General features: G+C 38.1%; 2 protein-coding genes across 10 annotated transcripts in view; one reads left to right on the top strand and one right to left on the bottom strand.

Annotated features, from left to right (window-relative positions):
* PKP4 (plakophilin 4) overlaps positions 1 to 10,809 on the bottom strand; it is a 247,115-nt gene extending 236,306 nt beyond the window's left edge. For 7 of the 9 annotated variants that reach the window (XM_047721815.1, XM_047721821.1, XM_047721816.1 and 4 more), the window contains exon 1: positions 10,672 to 10,789. The gene's annotated coding sequence lies outside the window, so the exon portion shown is untranslated. Of the gene's footprint in view, positions 1 to 9,552; positions 9,676 to 10,671 lie in introns of those variants that run through there. The other 2 variants (XM_047721819.1, XM_047721820.1) reach the window with 2 other exon arrangements.
* A 182-nt stretch (positions 10,810 to 10,991) lies between these two features.
* CCDC148 (coiled-coil domain containing 148) overlaps positions 10,992 to 26,584 on the top strand; it is a 273,305-nt gene continuing 257,712 nt past the window's right edge. Inside the window, exon 1 of the mRNA XM_047721825.1 lies at positions 10,992 to 11,451. Within this exon, the coding sequence (XP_047577781.1) occupies positions 11,427 to 11,451 (25 nt within the window). The 5' untranslated portion in view covers positions 10,992 to 11,426. The remainder of the gene's footprint in view (positions 11,452 to 26,584) is intronic.

Raw genomic sequence — 26,584 nt, 5'->3', positions numbered from 1 at the left:
ACATACATATACATATATATAGTGGAATATTACACAGTCATAAAAAAGGATGAGACCTTTCCATTTGAGAAAACATAGATGTATCTAGAGGGTATTATGCTAAGTGAAATAAGTCAGAGAAAGAAAAAGACCATGACTGCACTTATATATGGATTCTAAAAAAACAAAAACAAAAAAAGACACAAAGATCAGAATCAGACCTATAAATACAGAGAACACACTGATGGCTGCCAGAAGGGAGAGGTGATGGGCAAAATGAGTAAAGGGAGTGGGAGATACAAGCTCCCAGTTACGGAATGAATAAGTCATGGGAATAAAAGACATAGTATAACAAATAAAAGCACAGCAGGGGAACAGATAATTACATTTGGGGTGAGCATCATACAACATATAGACAAGTTGTATCACTATGTGGTACACCTGAAACTAACGTAATATTGTGTCAACTATACACAAATAAAAAATGTTGAGGTGCCTGGGTGGCTCAGTGGGTTACGTCTCTGCCTTCAGCTCAGGTCATGCTCTCAGGGTCCTAGGATCAAGCCCTGCATCAGGCTCTCTGCTTGGCAGGGAGTCTGCTTCCCCTTCTCTCTCTATTTGTGATCTCTCTTTCAAATAAATATTTTAAAAAATATTTTTTAAAAAAACAAACTTATTCATACAAAGTATCTAGAAAGACTAGAGGTGAAGAGTAAGCCCTATAAAAAGACAAAGTCCCTACTGTTGGGTACCTCGGAGAAGGATGAGAATCCTAGAACCAATATATTCCAGTTACATCTTAGGATAGTGAATTTCTGGATTTATGTTGCTTCTATGGAAAATTATGTTCAGAGCTTCAATCTAATGACCCACAACAATATTTTTGAAGACTGACACCTGCCAATATACTGTACAAAGATTTCAGACCAACACATATTTTTCATCTGCCAACAGTCTGAATTAGACATTTAACAGCTGAGTTGTCACAGATCCCAAAATAATAACAGTTCTTGTGCAAGTCCAACTGGGTTTTTGATTCCTTTTTCAGTGCCTTAAAAAAGCTGACTTTTCTGCTTATTCAGTCATTGACAAATTGACAATAAGTGGAAAATTCCCATCAGTCCATCAGTCTGAGATGCAAGGTAAGATTCAATGAGAGTATTTATTCTAACAGATGTCACAAGAGATTTTCAAAGCATTCTTGTGTTTATTCATAACAACAGAAGAGAATAGTTTCAATAACAGATAATAAGTTTGGACTTAAAAAGGCACACAAATTGCATAAAGAATAAAGAAAAGCACAAAACACAATAAAGCAAAGTACTGCTGTATGAAAATAAGAACTTCCTTAAAATGGCAAGTCTTAAAAAATAAATTATGGTTTTTCACAAATATTTCATTTTCACCATGATCAATTATTTCATGTAGGCTATGTGGTAAAGTATTCCAAGAACTATAACCAAAATAATCAAGTTCATGATTAAAACCTTTTCTGAAATCTCTATCTAATTATTGGTAAGGAAGCACTTTTTCCAATGAAAAGGTTTTCTTCCAATGAAAGCCACTAACAGTGGTTAATGCAGCAGCTGCCTATCCAGATTCTGGCAATGTATCAAGTAACACATACCTAAAAAGTAGATTTAGCTAAAGCCTAGTTAATATAAAGTCATTTTATGGCTCGTTCTTAACACTTGTGATCTCAAGAAAAATTTTGCATGTTTGTTTATATACCAAGGTTTTCTAGGACATTTTTTTCCAGTTCATGTGTCTTATCTTTCCCAGCTACATTGTAAAATTAATCACAGATTCCTTAAAGATGGAGACTTTCAATACTGAATCCAACACAGACTACAAAACTCTTGGGGGAAATCATTACTTGGCCATGAGGCCTAGCACAGTCTGATACAGAGCAGGGAACTGATAAATATTGCTTGAAGGGAGCTAAAATGAATCCTGTATCTTTTTAAATATGAGGTATTCAAAACAGAACATAATACTTCATATACAGTACGGTTCCAGTAAATATATGAAGCACTAATCATGTTCAGTCCCCTTATTTGGATCCCTGTTGGCAATCAGGAATTAGAAGTTACTTCCAACTAAAACAGTCCTTTTTCCTCATTCAATCCAGGGTACAGGTGTCAGGAAAATATGATGTACTTCACTTCAAAGTGGTTATTACTGGTTTCTATTTTACATGAGTGTTTCTAATTCTTCTGAAGGTATGGAAACTGGAAATCCTATTCAAGTGTTTCCTTTGATCATGACATTGAAAATTCATTTACTCTTGCATGCATTAGTAGTATAACTGACTCTCCTTTTGAAAGTAATGTACTTAATGCATTAGCAAAGGAGAACAGTCAATCTCAATATTTTTAAACTACTATTTATGGATGTATACATATATAAGTGCTATAAGGATTTTTCCCCCCCTTTGTAAGGGCAGGATCTAGAAGCAGCTCTCCTCAATCAAGTTTTTGTTTAAGAACAAAACAAAACAAAAAACCCAAAACTATACAAACCCAAGAGCACAAATTCAAATACAGCATCCTTCTGTTGAAATCCACTAGTTTCTGAACACTGGTATATTGTCCATATTTAAAGATTAGAACTAATAGAAAGGTACCTATATTCTTTAATAAGATATGAATTAGGGAGTTCCTAGGCACATAAAGTATTTATGGAAAAGCAAGATGCTTTCAGAGGAACAACTTTGCCTTAGTTAATTTCTTTGAGAACAAATCAAAACAAATGGTAAGTGGGTTTTTCTCAATTTAACAGACTAGTCCCCTCTAACCACTATCTAAATCCCTTTCTGTTTCTATCCAACTTCCAGAAAATTTAGTCTCAATTAGAGGCTAAGACTCAAAAGTGCTCAGGAGACAGACTTAACAAATGAATCCAAGAAGCTGGCTACTAATTCAGCCAGTATGGGGTCAAATACATTTTTATGAGCTACAATACACATTTTTATGAGCTGAGCATTTCAGGTATACAACTTCAAGTTTCTCCTCTTACCCCAAAGAGTAAATGATAAGAAATTCTTGAGAAGACAGTCTTCATTTTTGCTGAGGGAAAAATGAAATGGAATGAGAATGCATAATGTTTTAAGAACAGTAAAATAAATATAAGTACTAGAGTTCTAGAAAGTCCAACTCCCTCATTTTATACACAAGAACACTAGAGCCCAAGAGTTAAATGACTCACTCATGAGATATATACACACAACTTAGTAGTACAGCCAGGTCTAGAATTAGATACTCTTTATATCTCTTAAACCACTGTCTGTTGGCTTATTACATCAAATATCTTCCAAAGGTCTCTTCTAGTCCTTGTTTTGGCCGTTTCCTGCCAATTTTAAGTGTGATCAATTCTGGACAGAAAAGGCAGCTTAAAAAGTTAGTTTACAAGCTTTAGGTGCATGAGTCCATAAATGATTAACACTAGCACTTTCTTCAGGTACTGACTAGCAAGGACATTGTATAAAATGACTCCTACTTTAGAATTACAAATGCAATAATTGTTTATTTAAAAGGTATGTTTTATATTTTGCAAGGTTTCCACTCTGACCCCAGCAATACAATATTATCAGTCTTTACGTTTTACTTTTTTACTTTTTAAAGATTTTATTTATTTATTTGACACACAGAGACCACAAGAGAGGGAATAAAAGCAGGGGGAGTGGGAGAGGGAGAAGGCGGCTTCCTGCTGAGCAGGGAGCCTGATGCAGGGCTGGATTCCTGGAACCCGGGACCATGACCTGAGTCAAAGGCAGACACTTAATGACTGAGCCACCCAGGTGCCCCAGTTTTTACCTTTTAAACATAAGTTTATTAAGGAATGTTGAATCAATCTCTTACATGTGTTGGATTAGCAGTGTTTTACATGACTCTACGTATTGCCTACCTACAAAAAAAAGTATTAACTTCCCTATTTTAAAAAGGTCCTTCTTTGATTTATTTTGCTGGATTTTCTTCCTTATGGACAATCTCTTACAAACTATCAAGATCATAATTTCTCTTTAGGAGTTTATTTCTTCCCTGAAATACTATGTTTAGATTCATAATCTTGTTGACTAAGATCAAAGAAAGCAAGCCAATAATTTGCCTGGTATACAGTAGAAGCTACAGAAAGTATCATTAAGGGGGCACCTAGGTGGCTCAGTTGGTTGAGTGTTGACTCTTCCTTTAGGCTTAAGGTCATGATCTTAGGGTCCTGGGATGGAGTCCCACCTTAGGCTCTGTGCTTAGTGGAAGTCTGCTCGAGTTCCTCTCTCTCTCCCTCTCCCTCACCCCCACCCCACTTGCCACTCTCTAATAAATAAATACAGCTTTTTAAAAAAGTATTATTAAGTACCACAATGGAAGAATAATGACTTAAATGTATTAAAAGCTTCCCCAGAGCTTGAAATGCTTCACATATATTAACTCATTTAATCCTGATAAAAATGATATTTTTAATCATTGTTTTACAAATGAGTAAATGAGTAAATGAGATCTCATTTTAAAAATGGGATCCACAGGGGATGCCTGGGTGGCTCAGCTGGCTAAGCAGCTGCCTTCGGCTCAGGTCATGATCCCAGCGTCCTGGGATCGAGTCCCACATCGGGTTCCTTGATCGTCAGGGAACCTGCTTCTCCCTCTACCTCTGCCTGCCATTCTGTCTGCCTATGCTCGCTCTCTCTCCCTCTCTCTCTCTGACAAATAAATAAATAAAATCTTAAAAAAAAAGAATGGGATCCACAGGGATTATGTAGTTTACCAAGTCACATACCTAGCAAATAAACAGAACTGAACTATGACAGTCTGGCTACTAACCACACACCTCACTCACTGCCTTAATGACACTTTTTATGGAATTCACTCAGTGTCAACGTGAAAGCCCAAGGACTTTTTCTGGCCTAAACTACCATGGTTAATCCTGGATGAGGGGTGGGGGTAGACAATCAAGACCCTGAAAACACTGTATATTTTGATCCCTCCCCTCACTTCCCAAAATGACATTGTTAAAAAAAGGAAAAACAACAATTTAAGATGAACATGAGATTCAAAAGTCTCAAAAGAGAACCCCAACTATCTTGTTGCTATGATTTGTAGGAGGAGGAGAAACAGGACTCATTACATAAACGAATGCTTAGGAAACCTTTTCTTAAAAAACAAAACAAAACAAAACAAAACAAAAAAAAAAAACACTGGGGGCTTTGGAAACCTTGAGCTAAAATGTATCTTAGATCAATGCAATCCAAACCCTGCATTTTCAAAAGGAGAAAGCTACAAACCCAAATGTTTTAAATGGTTTGTCACCATAGATTTAGATCTCCTTATTTCTGGAATAGGGTGCTTTTCATCTCCTCCTCATGTCTGCAATTTAAGAGAGAGCTTACAATGGACCAGAATTTCAAACACCACTTACCCAGTGTTTTAAGTCAATTTGTAAGTCAGTTGTGGGTGTCTATGAAAAACAGTATTCCAAGTTCCAGACCAGGCCCCCAAAGCCTTCACAATACTCTGATAATCCCTCTTCAACTACACATTTTACTCAAGTTTCATATATAATGCCATTTTTATGACAAAAACTCACATCCACTCTAAACTGAACTTGGAACACAAAGCACCAACTTCTATATCAAGTGGTCCCTGAAAAGGGGCTTTCTCTGCCTTTCCAAGTAGACATACGCATTGGGTGATGGTGTGTGTGTGCTGGAGGGAAGGGAGGTTAGGGAGGGGATGCAGATTAGGGAAGAATAGAATTAAACTCCCTTTACAACTCACTAAATTTACAAAATTTAAATTTATTTACAACTCACTAAATTTATATTTAACACAGACAATAATCATAGAAGCCAAATATGCCTTGGCTGTTGAAGGAAGAGGGTTATTGATTCGCTTGCCCCCTCCCTCCCCAACCCTCCATTTGCGAGTTCTGGACTTTATGAGGGCTATATGATATAATATCTGCCTATGAGGATTGGCATCTACCCAATCGGCAGGCATTAGTCAGTTCAAGAAAAGTGTTTCACAATGACGTGACTTAAAATAATGCAGACACTTCCATATTTTAATTTATATATTTTATAGTAGTAAAAATTTACAATCAATCTCTAATGACTTTTTATCATCTGCAGTGAATCATTATGTATTAGTCAAATAAACTATAATATCATCAAGACTATGAATAATAAAATGATCAGGACTGTAACTAACATCAGTGTACCAAATAAAAGTAAATCTAAGTTATAAAAAGAAAACAACTTAGGGCCACCTGGGTGGCTCAGTGGGTTAAAGCCTCTGCCTTCAGCTCAGGTCATGGTCCCAGGGTCCTGGGATCTAGCCTGGCATCTGGCTCTCTGCTCAGCAGGGAGCCTGCTTCCCTTCCTCTCTCTGCCTGCCTCTCTGCCTACTTATGATCTCTGTCAAATAAATAAATAAAAAATCTTAAAAAAAAAAAAGAAAGAAAGAAAACAACTTAGATCAATGACAAATGGAATATCTGCAGCAAACTGAAAAGCAACATCATATAAGATCCTCAATTTAGGGGGGTGGGGTTATGGACATTGGGGAGGGTATGTGCTATGGTGAGTGCCGTGAAGTGTATAAACCTGGCTATTCACGGACCTGTACCCTTGGGGATAAAAATACATTATATGTTTATTAAAATAAATAAATAAGTAGGGGGAAAAAACCCCTCAATTTAGTTATGATAACATAGCCCCCAAAAGATGAAGATAATTCCAATGAATTACTAAAGTGGTAATGTAAACAATATTTGAAAGTCATACAACTTCTCAAATGAAACCAGCAAGCATATGAATGATTGCTCTTTGTGACCTAGGTCCTTTTCTCCTTATCCTAAAAGGAACCTGTTATTTCTTACAGCTGGCCATCAAATTGACCTCCTGAGTACTGGCAGTTTATGAAGCCTTACATCCAGTTATGCTTAAAGTTTTACTTCCTCACTCTCACACTCTGGAGCTATTTGTAGTTATAGTTTGGGCATGAAATAGTTACCTAATTTTCCAAACACAGTCAGTCCACTGGTGTTCTGCATCAGATTATTCTTCCCCCTTCAGTGCAGGAAAGGCACTACATAACCATTTAACACATTGAAGAAGTCATTATCTCCCAGTACACTGAAGGCGTGAAGGCAACTTCCCAAAGTGTCATACAATTTCATGAATGTTTATGCCCTAGAATAACCCTACAATAACCTCTATTTTATCTTCCAGTTAATAATGAAAATATTACTTCATTATTCGGATTCCATTTTACAAATAAGCAAATTAGGGATTTACCTCTTGGTTGAAACAGGAAAAGAATATTAGAGAGCACTCTCAAAATATCTTAATATTTCAAAGCAGTCCAGTGAGACTGGACTTCTCAAGTGATTCGCATCATCTAGGATACGAAAATTCTCTATTTAAATCAATTCTTGGCCAACAACAAGGAAATAATTCAATTTTAAAATTGGCAGTAACTGGATTTTTTAATTAAGTGAATGCAAAAGTTTTAAATTTATTTTCCCAGTTTGCATAGAAAAGAAAAAAAAACTGCAGTTCTGACTTAATATAGACTTAATTCAAATACTCAAGGTCATACAATTGCTAAAGTTTTTATTAAACTGAGTTTGAGAATAGTTTTTTTTTTTAAAGTCTTAATATATCAGAATTACAGAAGTAGATGAAGTAGATTTGGCTTATTCAGCTTATAAATGCAGCATTAACATCCCCCACCCCCTCCATGAATACCAACTGCTCCTAATTTCTGCTTACCTTCTCTTATGCTTTCCATCACTACTACCCCGCTCCACTATCTCCCTTCAAAAACAGCATAGATAAAAATTAAGACAACTGGACACCTAGATCCACAATTTAGGATCTTCAGTATAACATACAATACATGAAATGCTGCACCTTCTCCTTACATAATAGTGGGGGTTGGTGAGGGAATATACTTTGGTCAAAACACAGTTTATGTTATTGGTTGTAAATGATTACTAGTTTTGAAACTTCTCCTCAAATATCTATAACAACTAGAATATATTTCTAAGTGAAAGCCTACCTTTACTTGAAGCAGGTAAAATTATCTGCACGTTTATATACATTATCTATACACCTGAACCAGTTATTTCAATTTCTAATGTAGCAGAGAAACTGAATGTGCTTTTACTTTCTAATCTTCACATCAAATCAAATAAGCGGGTGCTAAACTCTGCTGTAATGTGATATTGTTACATAACAAGTTTCCTGTTGGCATCTATAAACACCTCCCAGTATCCTATACTATGTTACTAACTCTAATTCAGAGTTAAACCTGTAAATTATAATACTACAGATTAAGGATATACCTGAAAAACAATGTGGCAGGCAGAAGACACAACCTTTCCCAGTGCAAAGTTTTTGTTTTGTTTTGCTTTTTTCTTCCATTTTTCCTTTCTGCTGAGTCCTTAACCAAAAGGTTCTCATCTTATACTTTTCAATGCATTTGATCCATACAAAGTAGGTATTGGAAGACAGCTGAGACCATCAACTTATTATTTTCCTGAATCTGATACAAAAATAACCAAGTGTGGAGAGGCATATAGTAAACTCAACCTCCAAAACAAAGTGTCAAACAAAGGCACACACAGTATGCTTTACAACATCCAGAAACCTTATTTTCGACATCAGTTGTTCTCATTTTTATGTTACCATTTCCATAAGTGTTTCACAGGCACCAGAAAAGAAGATACTTCTATATCAATATATTGTATTCAAAGAGAAAAGCAGTCTTCTACTTCCCCTTTTAAAATAAAATAATGTAAGCCCAATTCTAGAAAAGCACCGTCTGTCAAAAATTTGTTTTTCTGCATTAAAGAAAATAAAATTTGACCAAAAATGTATATGAATCATTACTGATTGTATAATTACTATTCTTTAAAAGTTGGAAGACTGTATTTATTTTTTTCAGTCAAACTTAGTAACAAAAAGAACTGCGACCTCAACTAATAAATCGCATCTCTAAATATACATGATTGCGTTGTCCCTGTGTTACTTCCAGTGGTAACTGACACGCCCCGAATTTAACTGTACCAGACAGTTCTATCTGTCCCATCGCTGACCAAACACTGCTTCTCTGTTTCTATTCATTATGTATTATAAGAGGTCTAAACACAACCCAGCATGACGAGAAAAAAATTACAATTCTTATGACAGCAAAGTGATGCATTCAAGTTCTCTCTTGCTGTACATCCCTATCCGTGAGCATTAACAGACATTTTTGATAGAGCTAAAATGCGTTGGCTGCAAGCTCATTACTCTAAGAACCTTGGGCACCTTTCCTGCAGGTTTTCAGAAAACCATCGTAAAAACCAGGCACTATTCAAACCCTGCAAACCAAACTTGCCAAGAACCTTGTGCAACGATCAATAACCTTGGCTCCACCACCATCCGCCTCAAATTCACGGTCCCTGAGACCAATGCAGCAAAACCCAGGCTAACGGCTAGCTAAAGCCCGAGAACTGCCGCGCTTCCCCTCCGCGCCCTCTCTGCCGCATGGAGAGAGGTTAAGGGGAGAAGAGGAGTGGAGCTAGGCTCACCAGCTCCGAAGATGCTCCGGTGACCTCTGGCTGCGTGGCGAGAGCTGGGCCGGGAAGGCGCTAGTGCAGCAGCGACGGGCCGTGTGGACTATGCCCCTGGTGCATTCCTCGCATTCCTGCACAATCTGTCGCCAGCCGAGGAGCCCGCGGCGCGCGTTCCCCCCCTGGACACACACACCTGCCTACTGCTGCGCCCCGAGTGGCCACGGCCGCCGCGGCGCCTCCACTGCCCGCGCTCGCTGTTTGTCGCACTCAGCCAACACGCAGCCAAATCCCGGCCCCGCCGCTCAACCCCTTGCTTCCCGGGTAGGGGTAAAAGGGAGAGGGCTAGGCAGCCCGAGCGGTGGGCAGGGACACCAGAACCGCCTGGGGGTGGCGGGGTGGGGGCGCAGCTCGCTTCAACTCCTGGCAGGGTGAGGGGAAAGCGGCGGCGGAGGAGGGCAGCCGGGGAAGCTCCGGGCTCGGGAACTCGGAGGGGTGGAGCGTGAGGATACGCCGTGAAGAGCTAGGGGCGCGCTGGCCAGAGCCGGGTGGGCAGGACCTGCAGGAGCGCGGGACTCCGAAGGCAAACGCGAGACCACGCAGGGAACCCGGGCGTGGGAGGAAAGAGGGGGCCAGGATGCAGGATCTGGGGCTGGAGGGACGGACAGACCGCCCCGAAGGCTGGGGAAGGCGGGAACCCCACGGTGTTGGGGGCGCGGGGCGGCGTGCCAGGCGGACAAGAGCGGGGGAGCCTCGGGGCAGACGTCCGGGAGGGTTCGGCGTGGCGCTTAAGTTCGGGGCCGGGGGCTCTGGATCCGAAAATGCCAACGTGGGGAGGGTCCTGCGCGGCGTGCAAGGGAGACCCAGGAGAGTATATAGCCGGGAAAAGCAAATGGAGGGTGAAACTTGTGCGCCTGCCGGGGGGAGGGGAGCAGGCAGGCGAGTGCGGGCAGGAACACGAGGCGGGGCAGGAAAGCCGAGGCGGCCGCGAGGCGGTGGGGACGGAGTAACGGGAGGGAGGCGCCCGTCCCCCCGCGCGCCCCTCACGGGCAGGTCCGGGCTCGGGCACGAGGGGGCGAGGGCCGGGGCTCTCGGGGGCAGGAGTCCTCGTGCCCTCCCGCGAGCTCGCACACTTACTTTCCAGGTTAGGCTGCGCCCGTCGTCGCTCGGAGAATCAGGGACATCTGCGCCGAGGGGTCGCCGCTGCGGCACCCGAAAAAATTAAAAAAGTGCCGCGGCCAAGCGGCTGCCCGCCCCTCCCTCCCCCACCCGCCCCCTCCCCGAAGCGGCTTTCCCACCACCCCCGACGGCGGCGGTGGCCAACTTGCCCCTCTACCCGGTGCCCATGGTGCCGCCTCGGCGGCAGGCGTCGACACGGACTCAGCCCCGGAGCCCCCTCTACTGCCCAGAGGCCGCCGCCGCCGCCCGCCCAGCCGCCAGCCCGCCTGCCCAGCCAGCCCCGGGCTCCCGGGAACGTCAGCACGCCGCCGTCTCCGGACCTGCTCCCCGCCAACCCCATTGGTCGGAAGGAGAAGGCTGGCCCTCCCCATTGGCCCGGCCCTCATATTGAACCGGCCAATGGGAACTGCGGTTTCAGGTCGCCATAGAGACCGATGCTGTTAAGAGCGAGAGGGCCTGAAGAAGGTGGGGAGTGAGGCTGAAGGTGTCTCAGGCTTTGGGAGCGGGAGGGGCTGTAGGGAAGAGGTACATGGGGATTCCTGCATGCTGGCTTTGAAACCTGAGGCAGCTTGTGCTTTGGCTTCCTGCCAACCCCAGCTGTGCATGGTAGGGTTTGTCCCTCATCAAACCTCGAATCCATGAGAGTCTAGGAGTGGGCATTTCGCTTTTCCTGCGACCGGGAGCCCCTGAGACGTTGCCCTTTGACCTTTGACATGTGTGCAGCTTCTGCTACTCCAGGTGAGTTTGCACGCCATCCCTTAATTTGCTGCTTCCTGACGTCGCTGATCCACCTGAATTCTACTTGTTTTTCGTTCAACCACTCCCCTTTCCCTGGGGCGGATCTTGCCTCAAAATGTTGGGTCTAAAAACTTAACAGACTTACCTAAAGGAGACTCAAAGAATATATCCTTTGAATGATATTTTGGTAAGGAAACAGGCTGACGTATATTATGTTGGTTGTCATTGAGTCATCACATAAGATGATGTGTTCTCTGTTCTCCAAGCAAACCTCTAATCTCGCCATTGAAGGATTTTTATTAAAGACCCACCTGTGTGTACATTATGCACTGTGAGCTTGGCACGTGCACGCTCTTTCCCCTAAGAGTTTTCAGAGTGAGGAAAGACAGGTGACAAAGTCGATTCTTCATGCCTTCTGGTGATCTCACAGAGTAAAGAGAATAGTTTACAGTTGAGAGGTGTTGTTTTCTGGGTATTTTCCAGTTTACCTCAAATTTGATAAAGAAATGAACTGAGACATGCAGTTAGTACACAGAAAAATCTTGAGCTTTCATAAGTTCTTTGCTTTCCTTTACTCACTTTGTGCTTGTTTGTCAATACCAACTTTTTTGTAAATAACTTTGATATTTAGATACTGGCTATTCAAGTGGGTCTTCATGAAAATATTACGCTTTTAAGCATTTTATAGCTCTATCATGTAGCCACTGACATTCTTTTGGTGATTTTGCCATGTTAGTAAGACGTAAGAAAGCAATGTTTATGTTACCACCCTAGAGGGACCATATTTTGTGAAAAAGCTAACAGGATTTTGGAAATTACAAATATCTATTGAGAGAAACAGATGACTATGTGTGCAAGCTACATAGGTCTAACTACTGTATGGAATTTTAAGTTGAATAATATGCTTTGCTATTAGTTTTTATCTTACTATAATTGGAATATTACATAAATAGATAAGACTTAATATGGTGCCTTGATTGGAGAAACATCTCTTAAAATTTGTAGTAAAATTTAAACCTAGTTTGTAATCCTATGCAGGGTTGATCTGTGGAACAAAACAGTTGAACATATGAATGTTCCCCCTAAATATTTCTAAAATGGACAAGGAATCAGCAGGGACGATAGTGTGTGCTCGTCTCATGCCTTGCTATCGTGGAAGTTTGCACATCATGCTTTTCATTTCTGGCTTTTGTATGCGTGTTTGTTTTTGGAGAATAGAAAAAATAAAATGCAAATTGTATGACTAATTTTTAATGTACTAAGAAGATACCAATGATTTGGTTTTTTTTTTTAAAGATTTTATTTATTTAATTGACAGAGATCACAAGTAGGCAGAGAGTCAGGCAGAGAGAGAGGAGGGGAAGCAGGCTCCCTGCTGAGCAGAGAGCCGATGTGGGGCTCGATCCCAGGACCCTGGGATCATGACCTGAGCCAAAGGCAGAGGCTTTAACCCACTGAGCCACCCAGGCGCCCCTGGTTTTAAAAAATATCTAATAATAATGAATAGAAGATGTGTCTAATGGAAAGAATTACACTGATGTTTCCTTTTTTTTTTTTTTTTTAAGATTTTATTCATTTGACAGAGATCACAAGTAGGCAGAGAGGCAGGCAGAGAGAGAGAGGAGGAAGCAGGCTTCCTGCCGAGCAGAGAGCCCGATGCGGGGCTCGATCCCAGGACTCGATCCCAGGACTCTGGGATCATGACCCGAGCTGAAGGCAGAGGCTTTAACCCACTGAGCCACCCAGGTGCCCCCACTGATGTTTCCTTTATTCTTGCCTTAGGCTAGCATAGAAAGAAGAAAACAAGAATTAATTTTTTTTTTACTCCAGTAATCTTTTCTGTTTGTATTTTTCTCAGATCATGTGATGAGTATTTTGATATCGTATTCCATGTTTGCAGTGATTAAAATGTCACTAAAATCTGTGAATAAAGTCCTTAAGATGTTGCCATTTGACATTATTATTATTATTATTAGTTATTTTTTGTAATTCTTATTCGCAGTTGAAAATTTTCTTTTGAACTTGCTCCTGTACTACCATGCTTTGCTGGATAAGGCTAAGAAATCACTTTGTTCCAGTGAAAGTCTATGCTATCGAGTCTTGGCTGGGTCTTCACCGATTCTCTAAATTCCTTTCTTCATCAGGAGATTGGTTAAACAGAACACTTAAGCAGGGACATTATCCAAGGCACTTCTCTGAACCTGTCCCATTTCTGCTCTCCTCAAGTCCCCACTGTACTTTGTCTTCTTCCAGTTCTATAAACTGAGGATCCATCATGAGGTTTCTCTCTTTAACTCTCCTCAACCCCGTCTCAATTTTTACACCTGATCACTTACTTTAGTCCTGACTGAGAAGGAGTGCCCCTCTTCTGTTCTAGACTCATTATCCATTTCTACTCCCAAACATGGACCATCTTGTCCCCCCAGGATTATCCTCTATTGATCATAATTTCTCCCTTAGATAATATGTTATTTTCTCCTCCAAAAATTTTTCTTCCCTACACCTTACAACATACCTGACCATTTGTGAAACCACTCTTCTTCAGCCTACCTCCCTCTCCATCTTTTGGCTTTTCTTCTCACCAAAAAAACAGTCTGAAGGACTTTTTTTCTTTCTTTCTTTCTTTTTTTTTTTAAGATTTTATTTATTTATTTGACAGAGATCGTAAGTAGGCAGAGAGGCAGTCAGAGAGAGAGAGAGGAGGAAGCAGGCTTCCCGCTGAGCGGAGAACCCAAAGCGGGGCTCAAGTCCAAGACCCTGGGATCATGACCTAAGCTGAAAGCAGAGGCTTTAACCCACTGAGCCAACCAGGCGCCCCTGAAGGGAATTTCTTAAGGCTTTTATTTTTTAACCTTCAATATCCTGGCCCTTGAATACAACTGAAAAGATTCTGAAGGTTTTGCACTTTCTTCTCAAAATCCTAACTCATTTTGTCAGTAAGTTTCTCTCCTACAAAAGGGCCTTATACTTGCAAGTCGCAGTTCCTTAATTCCAGATTTCCAGTGAAGGGTAGAAACCGTTGTCTCTCACTCAGAGGTTCCATATTAATGCAAATGAACAACTTGAGAAGAGGAAGCATTTAACCTGCTAGCCAAACCACCTAGGTAGGTGGTTCTTACTACTGGGAAGAAGTGTGGGAAGAGGGGTCTCTGCTGAGCCTGACTGAATGTGGGACCTAGGGCAAAGTTCTAAAGACTGAAGAGGTTTTGGTGAGCACCACCTTCGAGAAAAAAAGTAAATTGCAGAAATCAAAAGGATTTTTTTTTTTTTTTCAGTTACCATCTCAGGAAGAAGTCAGTCAGAACCTTTCATGATTATGAAAACTTTGTAACTTTCCAATGTTTGTTATTTTCATATTAGCTCATCATGATTAGTATTCCTGAAAAATAATAGCAGAGGCAGCAAGGGAAAGGGGGAGAGCAGAAACACTGGCTCCTTTCTCATTCTTAGAAGCATATGGAGAAGGTGGAAGAAGTAAATACAAGAATTCCAAAAAACACACTAATTGATAGTTGCTTTTTTTGTTTGTTTTTAAAAGGAATGTTAAAACAGAGGCAGGTGGCAAATGAAGGAAAGAGAGCAGTGAAGTAAACTGGTCCTGAGAATGGCTGCTAGAGCTTAATAATAATTCTGCTCAGGATTTCAGAATTGACTGTGTCCCACCTCCAGACTATTCTCTGACTATGCAAATCCTCCCCTGCCCTTAGAGGCCCAGCCCAACTGGTACCTCTAAAGCCTTTCTGAAAATTTCCCCCCACCTTACTCGCACCTCTGGAGAAGGTGATTTCTGCCTTAGTATTTTATTGTGTCACTCTCTACCCCATGGTATAGTTAGTTATGTGTAAGCCTCCTCTCCTAGAAGATAGGATACATGTAATAGTTATGACTGTATCCTCCATAGTGCCTTGGACTACTAAAGTATCTCCCACAGCAAGAAAAGCCAACATTCATTAATCCTTTTTTTCAGTCCTTGGAAGAATTTGACTTCTAACAATGAAAACGTAGAATCAGTAATGTAGGGAGGTACTTACAAGAAGATGGGACTAGAGGTTCAATGTAGAGAGGGGAGATAACATATTACAGAGCAGAGGGGAGGTTTCTGCCGTGCAGCCTCCCAAGGGAGAAAAGCTTTAAATCTTATCGCTAAGAGGACCTATCTCTGCCCCTCTATGAGGGAGGGACTGTGTGAGAAGGACTAGCGGCATGTGCTTTGGGGTGAAGTTACCACATTGAGAGCTAAAATTCTATGTATTGGGAAAAGCAGTTGAAACTCAGCCTTGTCAAGCAGATTAAATAAGAGTTACCTACATTTTTTTCCACCCAAAGTATCCAAGTTGCTCTGTTTTTTGGAACACAGTAGAGTCGTGAGAATGTAACAACTTTATAAAATCACGAAGGCATCAAACACCTGGTAAGTGTAATAGACATATTTCTAAGTACCTATATCCACAGCCACTGAAGTGTGCAGCTCTGCAAGCTTCCTGACCTAGCATCTGGCCATGGTATCAGCCAGAGAGACCTGATTCAAATGTAATCAGTTCATTGCAGACCATTGGCCATAACCTATAACAAGGCCAATCAGATTCATTTCCTGGAAATTTGGAATTGAGAGAACAAGTGAGCTAGAGAGAACTGCTGTATTGGCCCTGATGTTTTCAGGGCTCCTATTCTCCCCACAAAGCCAGAATACACTTCATTTTTTAGTATTCCATGAACTTTCTGTTTCTCATAGTCACCCCAATACTTTATTTTCCCAGTTTGCATTTATTGAGTCTCTGTTTCTTACAATAAAAAGATTTCAATGCAATATTGTGCAAATATCTGACAACAAACCAGAACATGTATTATGACCATCTTATTGTACTATGAAGAATAACAATCTAAAACTGTCTAACAAACAAACTATAAAAAATGACCTAGTTTTTTAGTTCCAAATATTGCCAGTCTCATTTAAAAGAACTTTATTTATTGTGGTGTCTATTACTCCCCACTCCCCAACCTTAAAGCCTTATATTCTTCTACTCAGTTCCCCTCCCATGAAATTGGGAACAAGAGAAGAACTTTGAGAAGATTAGCAATATGTTTGGTTTTTTAAAGTAGAATGATTTGCCATGCTACTAATGTAGAAAGAAAAAATTAGAATTTATATTTATTTTGTACATGTATACTAATTTTTAGAAACAGGGCTAAAAAATAAAAATGAGATAGGAAAATTTGCCAGAGATATCAGTGACTACACAGCTCAGTGGAAAGAGATTCTGAGATCTAATTTCCACCAATTTAAAGAAAATCTTTCAAGAGGAAAACCAGAATTGATCCAATATTGCTATAATATTTAGCTAAAATAATAGAGTTTTCAACAAAAAATTTTGAGACATGCAAAGAACAAAACAAAACAAAACAGGGAAAAATAACCCAAATTCAGAAAAATAGGTAGCCAGTGGACATGCTGAGGAGCCCACCTGTTGGATTTTGTAGGCAACTAATCCAAACGAGCTACTATAAATTCATTTAAAAACTTAAAGGTAAAATGACTCAACAAATAGGGACTCTCAATAAAGAAATAGAAAGTATAAAAAAGAAATGGTAACTACCCACTCTGAGTAACAGAGAGAAAAAAAGTTTGAAGAAAAATGAACAGAGTTTCAGAAACTTTGTGGAGCAGCTGGGAGTACAAGAAAGAAAGGAGGGATAGAAGAGTATATAAAAAATATTTCAAGAAGCAGCAACCAAAAACTTCCCAAATTTTATAAAAAAATTAATCTACAGATCAATGAAACCTAGCAAATCCTGAATAGACTAAACATAAAAATCAAAACTAGATATATCATCATCAGATTGCTAAAAAACAAAGACAAGAAAATTTTGAAGCAACAAGAAAATAACAACTCGTTATGTTCAAGGAAACCACAGTAAAATTATTAGCTGACTTATCATCAGAAACAGAAGACGCCAGAGAACAATGGAAGAATAGATTTGAAGTTCTGAAAGAAAAAAACCTATAGATCAAGAATTCCATATCAAGCAAAAATGATCTGTCAAAAATTAATATGACAGTTTTCATAAATGGATCTATGTTGGAAGTGTACTAATTACTGATGAAATCCATTTAGTTTCTAGCTTAGAATGAAGCCTAAAGCAAAAGAAGGCTGTCGGACAGATGCGGGGCACTTGGAAAATCAACAGTTTCCATTTGTAAAGTAGTTCTAGACTCAGTTCCAACCCTGGGATATCAAATGATCACCACACCAAACTGTTGTATAAGGTATAGATTTGAAGTTATCTTCCTTAAATAAATTCTGTGAAAATATGACTTCATTAGTTTCTTAACTCCAGAACTATCTGCTTGCTTCATAAAGATGGCAATGAGCTGATTAGAACAGTAGGGGAGAGAATATAAATCACATACAAGAGTTCTCCTTATATCCTATCTTCCAACCATGGCACCCAGCCCTTCTCATTCCCGGACCCCTGTTTCCTTTACACACCAGGTCAGCTAACTCTTATCACAGGACTTCCACACAGCTGGTTACAACTTCTATGCATCTCAAGTTGGACTAGGACCATAAGTCAGCAGCACCTGCTGGTACATTATCTTGTCAGGAACCACAAGGCAAGAAATGCCAAATTTTTCTGTCATTTAGTAGCTTTTAAAAATAAGGAAAAATGATAAAAATAGATGAAGAAAAGGCAATTGACAAGATAGAACAACCCATTCATGATATAGATGTCCAACAAACTAGAAACAGAAGGGCACTTCCTTGATGTGATAGAGTGCATCTATGAAAAACCTATAGCTGTCATCACATTTGTGGTAAAAGACTGAATATTTTCCCTTAAGATTGAGAATGAAATGATATCCACTCTTATAATTTTTATTCAACATTGTTCTAAAGGCTTTAGCCATTGTAATAAGGAAAAAAAAATAAAGGCATATAAATTGGAATGGGAAATTTAAAGCTACCTTTATTTACAGATAACATCATATACATAGAAAATTCTGAAGAAAATTCAACAAAAGTGACACTAGAAGTAATAAATGAATTTAACAAGGTCACAAGATATATATGATCAGTACATAAAAACAGTTGTATTTTCATATGCTAGGAATTAGCAATTTGAAAGTAAACTTGAAGAAACAATTCCATTTATAATAACATAAAAACAAACATATCCTGAGGAATATATTTTAGAAAAGTATAAGATCTCTGACCTATAGATTCAATGTGATCCCTATCAAAATCCCAGCAAATGCTTTATATAGAAATTGATAAGTCAGTGTTAAAATGCACATATAGGGGTGCCTGGGTGGCTCAGTGGGTTGTGTCTGCCTTCAGCTCAGGTCATGATCCGAGAGTCCTGGGGTCCGGCTCCGCATGGGGCTCTCTGCTCAGCAGGTAGTCTGCTTCTTTCTCTCCCTCTGCTGCTCCCCCTGCCTGTGCTCTCTCTCTGAAATAAGTAAATAAAATCCTTTAAAAAATGCACATACATGGAAACAAGAATAACAGCTCCCTCCAAAGAAACCCAACAGAGTAGGAAGAATTTCAATATCCAATTTAAAAATTTATTAAAAAGTCGCAGTAACAGAATATAGTATTGGCATAATGATAGCCATGTAGATCAATGACATAGAATAGAGAGTGCAGAAGCAAGTCCTTAACATTTATGGTCAACTGAATTCCAACAAAGATGCCAAGGTAGTTCAGTGGGGAAAGGGCTGTCTCTTCATGAAGTGCATTAACTATCCATATGCAAAATCATGAGCTTTTACTCTTACCTTACAGCACACAGAAAAATTAACTCAGTTTGCATCATAGACCTAAGAACTAAAATTATAAGACCTAGGGGGCACCTGGCTAGCTCATTTGGAAGGGCTGCGACTCTTGATATCTGAGTCATGGGTTCAAATCCCATGTTGGGTGTAGAGATTATCTAAAAATAAAATCTTAAAAAAATAAAATTATCAGACTTCTGGAATAAAGCATAATACAAGATTTCTGTGACTTTGCTTTAGGCAAAGATATCTTGGATATGATACCACATCATGATCCATAAAAGAAGAAATTGATAAATTGTATTTAATAAAAATAATTTTTTTTAAATAAAACTTTTGTCTTTCAAAACACAAGAAAATGAGAATATAAGCCATAGATTGGGAAAGAATATTTTCTTTTTTCTTTAAGTGTTTTTTTTTTTTTTTTTTTTTAAATCTCTATGCCCAATGTAGGCCTCAAACTCTTGACCCTGAGAACAGGAGTCCTACATCTTCCCGCTGAGCCAGCCAGGTGTCTGGGGAAAAATAGTTTTCCAATCATAGTCTGATAAAGGACTTATATAGAGAATATATATTCAATTTCTAAACATGAAAAGTAAGAAGGCAAGCAACTCAATTTAAAAATGTGCAAAATCGGGGCGCCTGGGTGGCTCAGTGGGTTAAGCCTCTGCCTTCAGCTCAGGTCATCATCTCATGGTCCTGGGATTGAGCCCCATGTCAGGCTCTCTGCTCAGCGGTGAGCCTGCTTCCTCCTCTCTCTGCCTGCCTCTCTGCCTACTTGTGATCTCTATCTCTCTCTGTCAAATGAATAAATTAAAAAAAAATCTTAAAAAAAAATGTGCAAAATAAATTTTATTTTATTTTATTTTATTTTTTCAGTATTCCAAAATTCATTGTTTATGCACCATACCCAGTGCTCCATGCAATATGTGCCCATGTGCAAAATATTTGGATAGACATTTCACCAAAATGTTATATAAATGGCTAATCATAATAGAAGAAGATACTCAACATGATTAATCATAAAGGAAATAGACATTAAAACCACGATACAACTATATAACCACTACCATGGGTATAGACAAAAGATTAATAATACCAAGTGATGATGAGGATGTGGAAAACTGGAACTATTTTAAGTTGCTGGTTTCCATTCTGGAAAACCACTGGACAGTTTTTTTTTTAAATATAAGTATGAACTTACCATATGACTCAGCAAGAAATAAAAACACATGTCTACACAAAGATGTTTATATCAATAATATCAGTATTATTCATAGTTGGAAAAAACAAAATAATCAAAATGTCTGTCAAGTAATTATTAGATAAAATGTGGTAAAAATTATTTACTTATTTTAGAGACCGAGGTTGAGTGGAGGGAGGAACGCAGGGAGACAGAGGAGGCGAAAGACTCTCAAGCAGACCACGTGCTGTGTACCCAGCTTGATGAGGGGCTCGATCTCACGACCCTGAGAGCATGACCTGAGCCAAAACTGAAAGTGGGATGCTTAACTGATTGAGGCACCCAGGTGCCCCAAGACCACATGTTATATAATACCATTTGTAGGACCCTTCCAAAAAACAAAAAAATAGACAAAAAGCAAATTATTGATTGCTTTGAGCTGGGATGTGAAGATTGAATGTAAGTGAATATGATAGAACATTTTCAGATGATGGAAATATCCTAGAACTGAAGGGTGGTAATGATTGCACAATTACACATTTATTAAAAATAATCACATTGTATGCTTATAATGGCTATATTTTCATGGAATATAAATTATGTCTCAAGCTATTACAAACAAAAACTTTAAAAAATGATGTAAGCGTATCATCTTACTAACATCATCTTCTAACATGATCGAAAATCTTCCAAATATCATTTCAGTGGATTGAGAGGCTGTTTGTTAAACGTTAAAGAAAAAAAAAACTTTCAGGGAAAACTGATTGATAGGGAAGTCAGAAAATTATTAGAGAAAAAGCCTAAATTACAACCTTAGTATAACTATTGGTTGGAGTTGAAATTTGAGTGTCGTAATTGAGCACATGAAGACAACTTTGTATTTCTTCCATATCTTTTTGTGGTATCTATTTTAGCTTTTATAGCCCTTACAGCCAAGTATGGGAATAAACTGATCTTAAATTTGAATCTTTCTATGACCAGGTATTAAACCATGATTTTCAAGGTAATGCAACATTTTCCATCACAAAACTCTCACTAAAATTTATTTAAATTATCAATACATAGGGGCACCCAAATGGCCCAGTTGGTAGGGCATCCAGCTCTCGGTTTCAGTGGGGGTCATGATCTCAGAGTCATGAGATCAAACCTCACGTTGGGCTCTGTGCTCAGCAAGGCATCTGCTTAGGATTTCCTCTCTCCTTTTGCCCCTCCCTCCCTCAAATAAATAAATCTTTAAAAAAAAAAATCACCAATATATATTTCAGTACATCTTTTTTTTTTTGTTCTTGTGGATTGTTCTTTGTGTTTTATATGTTAAGACATTACATTTAAATAATTTATAATTATGTTTGGTAATAGAGATATGTGATTGAGAATGTTTACAGACCTCATTTTTAGTAGAACATCCTTAGATATAATGTACATTCTTTCCCTCTTGTTTGCTTTGTTTCTGTTGGTTTTTTAGTTTTTTTCCTCTGTCTACCACAGGTGATATAAATCTCTGGAAAACTACATTCTAATTTTTTGGTGTTTTTGTTGTCTTGAAGATCAGTTAGATCATTTACCTCTAACAAGCCACATTTGAATTTCTAACATAATTAGAGTCACTAATCATAACTGTGATCCATCTTGAGAGAGGTAAAGTCTCAAGTGGTATTGAGAAGATTATTCTTTTGACACAGCCAAATGATGTGGAAGTGAGACATAACGCAAATACAGTAGAATGAAGGCTAAGGAAATTGCCATAAGATAGAGAATTTGAGATAAGAAAAAAATTCCACCCACACAGAATTAATTCATTTCTATGGTCAATAGAAAACCTGATTTCAAAACTCTAGGCTTTCAATGATTTACTATTTGGCTTTGGAAAACTCATTTATTTTTCCACTGACTGCCCCCACATTAATGAAAATGAGGCATAAGATACTTCTCCTTTCTCACAAACACTACTCATTAACTTTTAAACCTGAAAAAAGGGAAATATGTAACTTCTGAGCTTCTAGTATGAGTATACTACTGTACCTATCACAAATACAGGGGTCCTTGGTATCTAAGAGATTATATGAGAAAAGATCTCATTTCTACTTTACTTCAGCTTTCCTTTTTACTTTCTTCCTTCTATTTTTCAACAAGTTAAAAAAAATTTTTAATCAATTACCATAGTCTGAAATGCCATAGATGATAACCATCAGCATTTTATTAACTTATAAATCTCCCCTTTTTGAAGTCACTATAAATAATTTTCTCATAGACTTAGGTGGTGTATTGTAATCTCATTGGGTCAAATATACTTAAATTATAAAAATATTTTATCTAATTACACCTAATTACCAGTTTTCTAAAATTATAGAATTTTCGAGCTGGGAAGAAAATTAGAGATTACAAACCAGCATTAACACTGGATATATAACTCTCACCATCCAACCTTTTCAGTCTCTCTAGTAAAGAACAAATTAGTATGATTTAGATATTTCACTCTTTGCCATACATACATGTGTGACTAAATTTTTCAAAACTCAAATAATTTCAGTTTAAAAATTTGTGTAGGAATAAAACATTAGAGGTAAAAAAAAATGCATCTATGCCAAGAACTCTCTTCCTTGCATTTATAAATGACTACTTTATCTTCATTGCTCCTCTACAATACTATTTGACTATTGAGAAGATGATAACTTTAAGAACTTTAAGGTATTTTGTGTTTAAACTTCAACGTGTTGAACACAGAGGTGGTGGTCCTTAAATTGAGTCAAAACCTATTGGCCATCACCTCTGTTTTAAAAGCTGACAAAATGTGTTTGCTATAGTTGGTGGAAGAGCATTGAGCTCAAAAGTCAGGAGATCTGCGTGGGTTCTAGCCTCACCTATGCTACCTGCTTCCTTAGGTCTTAGACAAGTCATTTAATCTGTCTGGCCGTTTTTACTGATCTGTAAAATATATCAGTCACACTCAAATCTTTTCTGGGTTTAGGTTAATTTGTGTATTAAATGAAATGCATGATCTCATTCTAAATCTTGGCTTTGTTTTCTTTATTTTCTTGAAGGAAATTTACCACAAATGTTTATCACTTTGCCCTTAAGTCTATTTCCACTGCCCTCTTTGTTCTCATGTTCTCATAAACTGCCTTTACATACACTGCTTTCTTTTTCTTGGTTCAATATCTGTCTCTCCCCTTAACTCCCACTTGTATCTTGCCTTTTTTTCTCTCCCTCTAGGACCTTCCCTTTCCCCTTAGGGAACATCTCTCTACTAAAAAAATCGTGACAGAGGTCCATTTCTCTGCATGTTGAGGAACACTGCCTGTGAGTTGTCTCCCTTCACTGACAGGGAGAATAGAGAGGTTAGGTACATGGGCTCTTGAGCCTGGGTGTGTATCTGGTTTCTACCACCCACTAGTTGTATGATCTTTACCTCAGTTTCCTATTCTGCAAAGTAGGAACAACAGTGTTATCCAAATATCACTGTGAATCTTAACTCAATCAAAATAGGTAAAGCTTTTAGTATAGTGCCTGTCTTATAAGAACTTGATCGATAAACGTCCACGATTATTGCACACGCTCTGTGGACCCTCATATGGTGGTAATCACTTCAGCACAAGCTAGAAGAGGAAAGGATAAAGCTGAGGCAATGGAATAGCTCTGGGTAAATTGAATGGTGTGTTCCTACAGTTTGATGCCTTTTGTGACAACATTCTGTATTTCCTACACCTTGCCCTTAACTTTTCATCCTACTGGGATGTAAATGTTGGGCAAAAGCACAATGAAGAGGAAGACTGGCACAATTTGTGGGTGATGTACCTTTTATTTAATTTGCAGGAATGGCTACCTAATGGCAACTTTTTCCTCCACGTAAATTATCTGTTTGAAACTTGATTTTGTTTTGTTTTGTTTTTTTCCAGCCTTTTGAACTGGTATGCCATAATTATTATACTCTAGAACATTAAAGAAAAAAGCCCAAGAATTGTCCTTTGGGCAGCTCCATTTATGTAATGCTCCATTTGAGAAATAGCACTGGAAAAAATTGTTCTTAGCAAAGAATGTTAATTGATGAAAACATTTCTTTGCTAACAATCTAAGGGAAGCAATCTGTTCTTAGCTCTTTGAACCACAAAATAGATTTAGCCATTCATGAACAAAAGCCAATTATTTATTTTCAATACTACCTTTAACAAGTCTTTGTTTTTGATAACAGAGCTCTCTTTCTATTCTCTATAAAAGCAGGTTTTAAAAATATGACTGCTCTTTTAATAATAAAAAGGCAGCCAAATCTAATAACAAGATTGTCATTTGGGTATAAAACATAGTTTCCACCTTAATATTCAACTACGTGAGCTTTTTAAATGGGGAAGGGCTTATCCATTTTGATTAAGGAGTCCATATACCTAATCTTCTGTAGAGCTAGCATAACAAAAGTCATATGAAAAAAAAAGTACAAGAGATAATTTTGACTGGTGAGAAGCCAAAATTTTATAGTATTTAGAAAATTATAGTACTGTACATACTTGATGAGCATGGAAGATACCAAATCTGGTTCAATCAATGAGCATTTTACTTTTCCTCATGGTTTTCTAGGGAAGAAGGAAAATGTTAGTACATGTACTTATCAGGTCATAAATATTTTTGAATCTCAAAAAGAAATATATGAACAAAAGTAGAAATTAGAATTCCCAATTAAAGGATGTCACTTGGCAAAAAATATGCTTTTTAATAGAACATCTTCAGCAAATTTTTATTTCAAATACTAAAATAAGAGAGAAAGTCACATATCACATGATCATTGCAAGAAACTGATATACAACTCAATAACAACAGCAACAACAACAACAACAAACAGATTAAAAATGAGCAGAGGAACTAAATAGACATTTTTCCAAGAAGATATACAAATGGCCAGCACATACATGAAAAGGTGCTCAATATCACTAATCATCATTGAAATATAAATCAAAACCACAATGAGATATCACCTGACACCTGTCAGAATGGTATCATCATAAAGACAAGAGATAAGCATTGATGAGAATGTGGAGAAAAGAGAACCCTTGTGCATTGGGTGGGAATATAAATTGGTGTAACATGAAAAACAACATGGAGGTTCCTAAAAAAATTGAAAGTAGTATTACCATGCAATTCAGCAATTCCAATTTTGGTATCTATCTGAAGTGAAAAAATAATTATCTTGAAAAGATATCTGCAAGCCTTTATTACAATAGGTCATTGCAGCATTATTTACAACATCAAGATATGGAAACAACCTAAGCATCCATCAAGGGCTGAATGGATAAAGACGTTGTAATACACACACACACACACACACACACACACACATGCTGAACTGTTATTTAGTCATAAAAAGGAAGGAAATCCTGCCACGAAGATGAACCTTGAGGGCATTAATGCTGAGTGAAATAAGACAGACAGTAAAAGACAAATACTGTATGATTCTCATTTATATGTAGAATCTAAAAAGCCACAGTCCACAGATGCATTGAACAGATTGGTGGTTGCCAGAAGCAAGGGTGAAATGGGTACATTTCAAAAGGTACAAACTCTCAGTTATAGATAAATAAGTCCAGGATGTAAACAAAATTGTGACTAAAGTTTAAAATACTGCGATGTGTATTTGAAAGTTGCTAAGAGATTAGATCTTGAAAGTTGTCATACAAACACACAAAATTTCTAACTGTGTGAGGTAGTAGCTGTTAACTAAACTAATAGTGATAGTCATTTCACAGTATATACATATATCAAATCATCATGTTATAAACCTAAAACTAACACAATGTTGTATGTCAATTATATTTCAATAAATGGAAAAAATGGTTAAATGGTAAATTTTATATTTTTATCACAATAAAAATTTTTTATTGTTATCACTCCTACTAGTAAAAAGAAGCTACAATTACATAAAAAAATAAGGAAGTCAATAGATGTTCCAGGATATATAAGGTAATTAAATTCTGTGATTATTTTGCAACCTTCTAATTAGATGTTTCTGATTTATTTTAGATTTTTTTGTGTGATATTTAGTTCAGAAATGTTATGGTTAATATAATTAGTTCTGATAATCTCTTCATTTTGCTTCTTATATAATATTGTACATTTAGGATTTTCACAGTTTAATTTGGCCAGTTGATAGCTCTAGAAAGCAAAATCCCATTTTTAATAGGACCCGTGTA

Source organism: Lutra lutra, chromosome 3, assembly GCF_902655055.1.
Source record: "Lutra lutra chromosome 3, mLutLut1.2, whole genome shotgun sequence".
NCBI classification, from domain to species: domain Eukaryota; kingdom Metazoa; phylum Chordata; class Mammalia; order Carnivora; family Mustelidae; genus Lutra; species Lutra lutra.
This window is presented reverse-complemented; position numbering and strand designations above follow the sequence as displayed.